The sequence below is a fragment of the Hippocampus bargibanti genome, linkage group LG12 (assembly GCF_051943395.1).
Source record: "Hippocampus bargibanti isolate YZ-2025 linkage group LG12, ASM5194339v1, whole genome shotgun sequence".
In the NCBI taxonomy this organism is placed as follows: domain Eukaryota; kingdom Metazoa; phylum Chordata; class Actinopteri; order Syngnathiformes; family Syngnathidae; genus Hippocampus; species Hippocampus bargibanti.
Genome location: NC_142745.1, coordinates 7,765,026 through 7,776,410, shown reverse-complemented (window position 1 = coordinate 7,776,410; position 11,385 = coordinate 7,765,026). Strand labels below are relative to the sequence as shown.

General features: G+C 40.4%; 1 protein-coding gene across 33 annotated transcripts in view; it reads left to right on the top strand.

Moving 5' to 3' along the window:
* Positions 1–11,385, top strand: part of znf740a (zinc finger protein 740a) — a 28,291-nt gene that overhangs the window by 7,395 nt on the left and 9,511 nt on the right. For 5 of the 33 annotated variants that reach the window (XM_089010414.1, XM_089010416.1, XM_089010417.1 and 2 more), the window contains exons 1-11: positions 2,072–2,399; positions 3,791–3,959; positions 4,106–4,288; positions 4,488–4,634; positions 5,076–5,196; positions 5,381–5,464; positions 7,633–7,716; positions 8,167–8,250; positions 8,618–8,701; positions 9,416–9,499; positions 10,102–10,185. In XM_089010414.1, the coding sequence (XP_088866540.1) occupies positions 3,915–3,959; positions 4,106–4,288; positions 4,488–4,634; positions 5,076–5,196; positions 5,381–5,464; positions 7,633–7,716; positions 8,167–8,250; positions 8,618–8,701; positions 9,416–9,499; positions 10,102–10,185 (1,000 nt within the window). In that variant the 5' untranslated portion in view covers positions 2,072–2,399; positions 3,791–3,914. Of the gene's footprint in view, positions 1–2,065; positions 2,400–3,790; positions 3,960–4,105; positions 4,289–4,487; positions 4,635–5,075; positions 5,197–5,380; positions 5,465–7,632; positions 7,717–8,166; positions 8,251–8,617; positions 8,702–9,415; positions 9,500–10,101; positions 10,186–11,385 lie in introns of those variants that run through there. The other 28 variants (XM_089010437.1, XM_089010430.1, XM_089010440.1 and 25 more) reach the window with 21 other exon arrangements.

Here is an 11,385-nt window from a genome sequence, read left to right as displayed (position 1 = left end):
TTATACCCTAAAATGTTGACGTTTGTTGCTTTGGCAATTGTGTGCAGTCATTAAAACCACATATGGCAAACCGGAAGGGAGTGCTGGGCTTGGTTATGGTCCATAATGTAGCCTTTCAGCTCTTTTCAGTTGATAAAATATAAAGCTCCAACAGTTTTACATGACCAAAGTTAAAACGTCAATATTCCTCATCATTGTCTATTTTTTTGTCTCAGGGGCACAGTGAACTTATTCTCGTTATCCTGAAGTAACCACAGCACACTAAAATACTTAAGCAATAGGCTGACTCAGACGCAAAAAGGGGCGTAATGCGTAACTGCCCCGAGAGAAAGTTTAAGATTTAAATCATTCTTAAATTGTCAGAACGTCTGATTGTTGATCATTTTAGTAAAACCGGAGAATCCTGCTCATACTGTACACAAATGTATGTCAAATGATATGCTGCTAGTATATCATTAGTTTAAGTCCAAGTGTACGACATCGGGGCTGGATATGAAAGTAATGATTATGAAAAGTTTCAAAGTTGGCTAAAAACAGGTGCGTTAATTACATCGTTAATCGATCAAATATTTGATTTTACCAACAAGGGATCGGATTGAGTAAATCATCCCTCAATGAAGACGGAGATCACATAATGACACCTAAACTACGTACAACATATGGCGAAACAAAGACGATTTTTAATAATATGTATCCACTCAGTATGTTCTACGGCATCGCTTTAGATTTAGAAGGTGTCTTACCTGTACGTACTTCCGCGGAGTTTTGACGAAACTTCAGGACACCTGACACTGGCTGCAGCCTGATACATGGTTGCCAGATCCATATGATAGTCCTCAAAGTAAAGGATACAGTGGAAAGTAAAATAGGTGATTCCCACAATGTGGCTCTCTGTTGTAGTTAGTATAATGAAAGTAATTCACATTACCAACGCACACAATTGGAATCGTTCTGAATTTAATATGATCTCACTCTTAATCAAATTGCTGCCGGTAAACAGTAGAACCTGGCAACACTCGCGGTGAGGACAATTTAAGGTGGAGTGAAATGAAAGGTGTCACAGGAGTGGAGGAGGTGGATCATGTGACTTTTATGCACCAATGATCTTTGGTGTTAAGTTACATCTACCTGGTCCTGTTTTGTTTATTGTTCTAAATCAAACGGCGTACTTTACAAGTTACACTTTAAGAGCATAGGAATCCAAGATTACATTAAATTACACGAACATATTTCCAAAGAAGAAAAAATAGAGGGAGATGAAACAAAAGTATGAAGTCGTTTCGGTTGTTATACATAACCAGGCAAGTGTGTTTTAAACGAAGCTTTAATACAACTTCACGTCAGTCATTTATTATTATAAGAAAAGAATCACCAACACTGATAAACAACATTTTTATTTACACGTTTATAGACCTGTGTCACTCACTACAGAAGATTGGAAATCGTAAAAAGTGGATGTTTCCAGTCATGAACATTAATTTTGATCCCGGTTCCATATCATAATATATAATTTAATTAAGCACCAACTTTTGTTTGGGATCTAAATCTAAAAGAGAGAGTCACTGCATCGTTTTTTGTCATTTAGTGATATGTTGTGCTGTTTTTTTTCCACAACTTTTTCTGACCTCGGTATTCATCATATACTAAAAATAATAAACGCTGTATCAACGCTATTAAAAATTGACCCTATATATCCAGGAAACTGCTATGCATGACAATTCATGCGCACATATATGTTATCAACTCTACATTGAGATTTGGTAAAATGACAAATTTGCGTGTTCTTGCCAATGTCAAAATGTATAGCTACAATTGAGTATGTCATGACCACAATTAGTGTCGAGTGTCTGATAAAATGTTAAATGAACGCTGCCAGTGGCCAGATACGTGTTGGGGGCAGCCATACCAGAATATACAGCTATAAATTGAAATGTAATTACTGTATATTAGTTAACATTCCGATGAAAATCAATATAGAGGGTTAATTTGAAATGTGTACTTCAAATCAGTGAGCACGTTTTTTTTTGTGTCTTATTGGAGAGAAGGGGGCTGCAGTGGGGGGTTGTTGTGCTGAGTGCTTCTCTCCTCCTCTTCTTCCTCCATCTGCGTCTCTTCAGTCGCGCCTCTGTCCGCGGTTAACCGCGCCAGAACAGCTCTCACGAAAAATATCATCGAAACGTCGAGTGAACGCCGTTATCTAATAGCCAAATGATTTCAACGAGTGTTAGGGTTCCTTATATCGATACTGACTGGCCTCCGAGTGGTTGAAGAAGATGATCTCTTGGCTCGGGGAGGCTGTGCTGCTGCTGCGTGGGGGAGTGGGTGCTTACATCCTGTGGCGTTTCCTGTGTTTGTAAACTAGACGCTCTCGAAAATCCTCGGCCGACCGGAGCTCCAAGGTAAAATAATCACCATTTCATTGCCTTTTTGGGGGTTTCTTGTGTTTCGCGAGACATTTTGTGGTTAGTGCAGCTTCGTTCTGGACGCCCACGCAAGGACAAGGGTGGACGGGAGACATTTACTCGATGTTTTAGATTCGACATTAGCTGTCGCGAGCTAACGTTAGCTTGTTCGTCGAGAGGGGGAGGCTCTCCACGACGGCCATTATGAGCGTCGTTATCGCCCCATCTAGTCTCGAGCGACTTGGGCTTTGTCTTCCAATAGTCACCCAGAGAGCGACGTCGTTTAATCCACATTTCGCGACCCACTGATGTATTCGTCGAGGTTCTGTGTGCTATTAAAGACCAAATGGTGTAAAATAATACGCAGTGTATAACATTTCAGTGGGCGAGGGCGCTACCAAGGCAAGCCAGCTAATGGCTACTTGATGTTCGCTAAGCCAGCGTCAGGTTTGGTTGACGCGCGAAGGCCAAGCCCTGCACAATGTCGAAATATAGTAATTTATCTTCCCCAAACATTCGGTAGTAGTGAATTAAAACCATTATATATAGAAGGTGGTCCATAATGTTGCAGTTTTTGTTATTTTTATTATTCCTAAAATGTGTTAACAATGTTAGCTTAGCGAAGCTAATATAGCAATGCGGCTTTCACCCAAATAAATATATTCATTAAAAAAACTTTAGGTCTCATAAGTATAACACGAGTGTATCTAACTATAGGGGAAACACACTGTACATCATGCTGAAAATACACATTTGCAGTTAACGAGTCTTTTTATTCAACGTCTTAAACGTGTCCTGTTGTGTTGTTAGCTTGTTGCTAAAGAAAGATTTAGTGAAGTGTGACTGTCAGTATAAAAAAAGAAACGTTATCTCCAGCCGCTGTTGTCCAATATTTTTTTCCGACAAACTTTCAACTCCCACGTTTAATACATCAAAAGAAGATTATACTAGATTACATTTATTTCTTATTTTAGGCATTTTGTGGTGGATTAAATGTCATTTTTCATATAAATTCATATCATAACCCTATGTCAACATATCCCATGCTATGTGCGTTGTCAGTTATTGCCATATATTTCTGTGTTGCTTGTCACCTTGCAGTATAAATTCGTACCATTGCTGGGTGAAGTTTAGATATTTCCCCAGATGCTACACTCAGATTGCTTTAGGTGTAGATCTCTGAAACAAATAAGTAAATTTACCAATGTACTTAAAGTTAATGTCATCATATTTTGTGCAATACATATTATATTCAGAAAAGATGAATGTTTGGTTCCAGTAGCCCATACTTGGGTAAACATAACCACGGTAGTGTATGTAGCTAAAAAGTCAAAAAGTGATGTAATTCCCTGTGTTGTCTATTTCATCCACATCCTCCTCTTCTTCAGTTTGAATGCTAGATGAGTGAGGTGGGTGTGGCTTCCCACCAGCCTGACCATCCTGACTGACGGCTCTCTGGATGACCTTGTCCCCACCCCTGTCCCTGCGCTCACACACACCGTTACCACAGCAATGTCACACCTGCCCAGCAGCTCAGTCCGCGACCATATGAAATGGGTTTGTGTTTTATAACACCAAAATGGTTGCAATCCACTTTTTGATGAACAGTCTTATGTCACTCAGGATGTTGTCGTCTATAATTGCAGTGCAGTGAGTGCGTGTCAACAGAAAGTTAATCTTAAATCTCATCTCTCATTTCCCAGGCCGGTTTGCTCGGCTGTGAAGCGGTGCTCTCCAGCATGGCCCTGATGCAAGCCAGCACTATGGCAGCTCCACCCAAAAAAATGATGGCTCCACTCGGACACGCACCACCGCAGAGGGACGGGCCTGAACGTGGTCCCCAGAGTCACATGATCCTCCCGTCTGGCATGAGCTGTCCACCATTGGTTAGGATTCACTATGAAATTTGAGCTGGGAAATTGTACCAGTTGAATTCCACGTGTGATATTTTTTTAAGTGTTGACATTTTCTCAGTGCTACAAAAACCCGACATATTTTCACTAGTGGCTTTCAATTGTGTTTAAAATGTCCACATGTTCCATAACGCAGGGACTCTGGAATGATATTATTTGTCTTTTATTTCAGCTGATCCGGAAGGAAGGTGAATTCCAAGCGCCGCGCCTGCTTGATGAGAAGGACATGAGGACCAATGAGGACCTGCAGCAGAAAAAAAAGAACAGGAAATCAGTGGCGCCCTGTAAAGTGAGAGAACAAGAGGGAAGGGGAGGGAAGGTCAGTCGCTGTGATTGCAAAACAGGGAACGGTCTTGGAGCTCTCCCCCTCTATGGGCTCTCCCCAGTCTACACATTTGTTTGTGGGTGGGGGTGGGGGACGTGGGGGAAGGGGAGCACATGGAAGATGTGGAGGGGGTGGAGGATCTGGAGAGGAAAGCTGGGGGAGGGGGGAGCAGGGCTGAGCAGTGCACAATAACAGCAGTTATGTGCATAACAGGGGGAGCAGCACCACGGCCTTTTGGAGGGGATTGTAAGTTAATTCTCCATCAATCCTAGACAAAGATTGTAAAATAAACCATCATTGTAGGATATTTATAAATAACTTATATAACTTTTCTTGAACAAGACAGTCAGGAAAAGGTATGGCTACAAACATCTTAATTTATGACTGGTGCATAAGAAATGTTGCTGAACGGGTATTTGTTACTGTCCTCCTCAGGGCACAGGTGGAGATGAGAATGGTCCATCTTCCAAAGTGCAGAAAAACTTTATTTGTGACCACTGTTACGGAGCTTTTAGGAGCGGATACCACCTGAAGAGACATATCCTCATTCACACAGGTAGGCATCGTGCTATCAACTGTAGTGCCCTAAAACAGCAAATATCAAATGGTCTGGATAATAGCACTCTGCAGCAACTGTTAAGGTGTCAAATGGCCTGTTTGGTATCGTATAATAGGTTTTGCCTCACAGTTTTAGTGGTTTCTGTGGGAGCTTGAACTAAAACTGGTGCTCTTCGGTTTAGGGGAGAAGCCGTATGCTTGTGCCGTATGTGACATGAGGTTTATTCAGCGTTACCACCTGGAGAGACACAGCCTCATTCACACGGGTATGCGTCTTTTAACCGTACCCATGTTGCATTTATATCCTCCAGACTGCCTCTGTAGTCTGACACTTGTGGTAATGGACGGATGTTCAGGGTTCATTTTGTCTGTGGACAGTAATTTCCAACAAAGCCACCAACATGCAAAGAAAAAGTAAAATCTGTTCAGCCCAAAGCATTTCAAACATAACATGTGTCCTCTTAATTGTTTCCTCAACACCAAGTAAACCTTCACCAGGCGGTCTATCAGTGTGTGGTCCGTCAGTTCCAAGTCCACTATTTAAAAACCCTTGCTTTTTATAGCATTTTTCATGAATAGTTTAAGTACATTATTTTGGACTGGTATTTTTTTCATCCTGTCGCTTCCTTTTTCAGACCAGTTTTGTTTGAACACCAATGGCCAAGAAGAGTAGATTGCATTGCTTTTGTGCTAAGGGTCCCCAAAAATATGAATATGGTACTTATCGTACAAAGACAGCAATGTCTTTTTGTAACCATGCTTTTGAACTGCACACATTTCCTTTTGCTTACTGATGTTTAAGAGTGTTTAAGAGCGATTTCATTTTTTTATGTAGTTTTTTTTTTACGCAAACAACTTTAATGTGATAAGTTCAGTCAGTCGATTTATTAATGACCTCATTAATTGTTTTTGTGTTTCAGTAGTCCACAAATTTTGAGACATATTTTGACGGATCAAGGAAATGAATCTAAGCAAATCATTAAAATGCAACTTGTTTTTCCATTGACTGTGGTGGATTCCATTAGTAGGTCCCTGGCACATTATTTTGTCTTCACCAATGGGCCAGTTTTACAGATTGTGTTCAAATATGACAATGGGTAGGTTTAGACATTGATTGACAAGAATACATAGAGCAATACATAATTGACCACATGTAATTCATGAATGCAGACAGTCAAGCTTATTAACGCCTCATACAGCAGTGCCCCCTACGGTCACAATTTATAATGCGTCCAATATTTTTTTTCTCATCCCAACCTTGTTTCATAAGCACTCAAATGATCACAGAAATTTGCTCTAAAAATGCAATTTCAGGAAGAAAATGTATAAATGCAAGTTTTCTTGATAGTGGGCTTGAAAACTGACTCTTGGACCACAGTGTTTGTCCTCAAGGAATAGGCCAGATATGCACTTATTTAAAATAAATAATATAGCTATGTATATATTGAGAAGCCCTGCATGGACATCAAGGGACTATTTATTTAATTGTTTTAATTTATTTATTGGTCATATTAAATCTTTATTGTTTTTTTTTTGTTTTTTTTTTTTTTATGAAAAGAGGCCATAGAAAACAGGGACGTCAGATGACACGAAACCCAAACTGGATTACTACCGGTTATTTTGACATCGCAGTCATACCATTTTAATTAATAGACATTTTTGGTGTTTGTAATAATTGATTTATAACCATGATATTAGTTTTCATTCTTGTCATACATTCAATTTATTTTTAAAGATGATAAATTCCAATAATCCATGGCGGATCATGATTTTATGTGTGTGTCATTCAAATTATGGTAGCCGAGGTGGAATGAACCACTATTAATGATTATTGTCGCACTGATAAAAGTATTTTTATGAGAGTTATCTTCTAGCGGTGCATTTTAACTGAAAGTTTCCTGTCGTGTTTTTGATTAGTCCTTTGATGTCCACCCACATCTATAATTGCTGCCGCTCATGTGGCTACGCTGTAATTATCTGCCTTTTTTTTTTTTTTGAGGCTTTCAGCAAAATTTCCACGATGTGAGTTTCGAGCAGAAATTAAATGAAAAACGTTTAACGTTTGCGAGGCAGGTTATGCCCCAAAAAATAAAACCATAACAAATTATCTCAAACAACCCCCCCCCCCCCCCCCAGTGTTGAAAAGGTCATTCATCATAGTCACGAGTGGTGCAAATGTGTCTGCTTCCGCTAGCCAGTGTGGTCGCTGTCTTGCGCGTTTTCTTTGCTGTCTTGCTGCTGCTGCTGCTACTGCCTCGTGTGTCTCGTTCACGCATGCTTGGCTCACATCCTGTGGCTGTTTTTGTGTCATGACTCCACACAACGATTGCTTCCAAATCGCAGATGACACAATTGGACCCAAACAAGCCTTTAATGACTGTCCCTTTTAATGCCAAAGTGGGGTCGTAGCTAATGTGTGACTTTGTGTATGTAGGGGTGAAGCCGTACGCTTGCTCCATGTGTGACATGAGGTTCTTCCAACGTTACCATCTGGCAAGACACAGCCTCACTCATACTGGTATGCGTCTACATACACTAGCTTCTCCGGTAGAAGTTCCTCCACTTACCCACTCGGTCAACAGCAGGCAGAAACACGACCATCTCTCAATTGACTTTCTAATTTTTATTTGACTTGAAATGTTAGGAAGGATGAAGATTTATCCAGACATGTTCCAACAGCCAAACATCAAATCATTCTAGTGTAACATATACATGTAAATGTACGAAACATCAGCTTTTCCCATCCGCTGAGCGCTCTCCTTTTGTTCCACTCAGTCACTACTTTGTCCCCTCTAAAAATGTTTGGACACAGTTTTAATGTGGCTGACATAATTTGTGGAGGCATAATTAGACACAGCAGGGTGGATGTGTGGACGTATAAGAGCGAACTGAGCTGCACTTGAGGGAAGAGTTGATGGTTCTGGTTTGTTGTGTTTCTAGCTTCTGCTGACATACTTTTTGTGTGTAGGGGTGAAGCCATACGCTTGCTCCATTTGTGACATGAGATTTTTCCAACGCTACCACTTGGCAAGACACAGTCTCATTCACACGGGTATGAGGATGCTCTTCCTTGATTTATTTAAACCTTCCTGTTGGCCTAGTGGTCATTAGTGCTTCTTTATTTTAAGAATGATCTTCACTGGTCTTCTCAGGCCTGCTAGAAATTGTTACTATTTGACCCAAACCTATAAGCATTTGTTCCACTGAGACAACTTTGACCTTAGCCTGGGGACAAATATGTTGAACTCCTTCAAGATGTACTGTGAACGACTATAAAACAATAACTCAGTACATAAAATGTACTGATGCCACCGCCTTTGGCATGTCTGGATACATAATAAGCGGGTGTGTCCTCTTGAGATCATTTGTTTTTTGTTTTTTTTTTCTTTTTCCCAAAAAAATTTGCTCTGTGTGTACAGGGGTGAAGCCATATGCTTGCTCCATGTGTGACATGAGATTTTTCCAGAGATACCACCTGGCGAGACACACGCTCACACATACGGGTACATGTTTATTCTCACCCCCTCTGACCTCATCACGCGTCGGAGTATTCGAGTGTCTCGGCCTCACCCTTACTGTCAGGGCATTGGCACCCAAACACCCTTCCACTGCGCGCTACCTACACGGCTCTACTCACTATTGAATTATTTCCACTTTCATGACCCGGTACTATTTCACGTACCTGGTCGGTTGGGGGTCCAAGCATGACGTGACGAGACCATGTGGTGTAAACGGCAGCAGATTTGTTGGTATTGCGATTTTGTAATATTTGGAGGCGGAAATTGTTGGGAAAAAAAACAATACACCTTCTAACGTTAGCATACCCTGCTGCTGTGCTGGAATTCTGAGAGCTCCAGTGTCTATCTTCATGCTCGTGCCGGCCTCCTTTTGGAATAAAGTCTCCATTTATTGTTTGGTAGCACAACTGTTTTCTTAAAACGTGAAAATCCAACAGATCCACTCAAGCTGAGGCCCGCCGTGTAGGTGCCACACAGTGGAAAAGCAGCCCAAGACATATAAGAGTCCTTTAATTTTGTACCGCTCTTTCATTTTGTATGTTTGGTTTACTGGTACCTATAGTATCAGCATTAATGTGTGACTTGGAACTCTTTAGCCCGGTGTGTAATGGCCCCAAACTAACGTATACATGTCAAAATTGATTTGTGTTTATAGCCGACAGGAGCACTTTAATAAAGTTTGGTACTGTATGCATTCAGGGGTGAAGCCGTATGCTTGCTCCATGTGTGACATGAGATTCTTCCAACGTTACCATTTGGCAAGACACAGCCTCACTCATACCGGTATGCTGAATTTGTTCCCCCTTTACTTGAAAATATTTAAATATAACCCAGCAACAACATGTCTAACTTAAGTCCTGTATCCGACAAGTTAATTTTGCAATTGGTGGAAATTTTCTACTAAAACTAGGCTTTGTTGGAAAACCGTCTACCGAAAAAAAAATGTCCCTCCTTGTGATTGCAAACTAATATTATGATAGCATGTTTTATCATTGACAACCAACAGCGGGCACATTACACAAATAAAGATTCAATGGCAGACATCAGTAGTCTGAAATAACCAAAAGAGAAGTTCTATTTCTCCCGACCGAATCCACATTTGGCTTCTTGACCATTGAAACGGTGCATTTGCAACAACGGCAAGCTCAAAAAAAAAAACATCTGCACTCAGACTGAACATTATTAAAGTACCTCCTGTTTTTATTTTCTTAAGCTCTGCTTCGTGTTAATTGTACAACTTAGTTTATGATGTCTGCCAGTTCTTTCTGGCGTAATGTCTCATTGTACGTTCAGTTCGCTAGCACCCAATAGCATGCCTCTACATCTTTTTCATGTCGCCTTTTGGGTATTTGGAAATGCATCTAACCTTCCTGTGTTCCATTCAGGAGTGAAGCCATATGCTTGTACCATGTGTGACATGAGGTTTATACAACGTTACCAACTGGAAAGACACAGTCTCACTCACACAGGTAGGTCCTTTTTTTGTTTTAAATGTGGTGTGGGGGCACACTGTCATGGTCATACGGCTGCCTTGAAATTGTGTTACCACGTGTCATGAATTGGGTAATGTCAACTGTATACCTGACGAGCGGTTGTATAGTTTGATGGCATTGAGCTACAGTTTCCTTCATGGCATTTCATTGTTGAGTTTTGGTTGTATTGTGGCATCATAAATTTTGAAGCCATACATTTTGACGTACGGTAGCGTCATCACTGAAGCTTTGATATGAAGGCGTTTATTCAAAGACATCCGGCAAATATTTCATCATGTTATTTGACATTAAATCCGTGTGAAGGGTGATAGTGCGACGCACACCTAAATTCTGATCATTTCGGGTAGTTGTGGGTGAGAAGCGAATTAGAATGTATTTCAACAACACCACTCCGCACAGGCCAATTGATTGTTTCCTTGCTCATTCATTTTAACGACATTGTCTTTTTTCACTTTTTCTTTGAGCTGATATTTTTCACAGAAATATAAATGATTTATTGATCATAGGGCTGGGCGATATGACCGAAAATACGCATTTTATTTTTGTTAATTGAAAATTAGGACCCGGAGAGGAAACGTTTACGTAATTTTATTTTAAAAGACAGCATGTGAGCATCAATAAGTGAATGATTTTTTTTCACAGTAAAAGTTCATATCCATCAATTTTGATCATTTTTACTGATGTAAAATATGGAAATTAACTGTTTTTGGTGTATATTGTTACGTGGTGATCCTTCAGCAGGGCAGCATCAATCGTTACCATCACCATTATTCAACGTTCCGACAAAGTAAGTGTGGTGAACCTCTTCCATTACTGTTGATCAACCATTTTAGGATGTCTTTGTCTTTTAAGTAGGCTAATTATTGCCATAGTCCATTCATTTTTTCCCTTTTTGGCTGATTATGAGTTGAGATGCTGAGTGTTAGGCTCGGCTAAGACAGTCTTAGTTTAATTGGATTGGATTAGCCTTTATTAGTCTTGCAGTGGAGGAATTTACATTTCACCGCAGCTAAGTGAGGAAAGGAAATGAAGAAGTGAGAAAAACAAAATACAAGACCTGCTGTGAAGGTGCCATCTTGAAGTCATTTTCTTGTTTTAGCTGCTGCTGCTTATTTGTTTGGAATCAGCTGCCCTATATGTGCCAACAACACACACAGCGCCATAATAAAATAATCT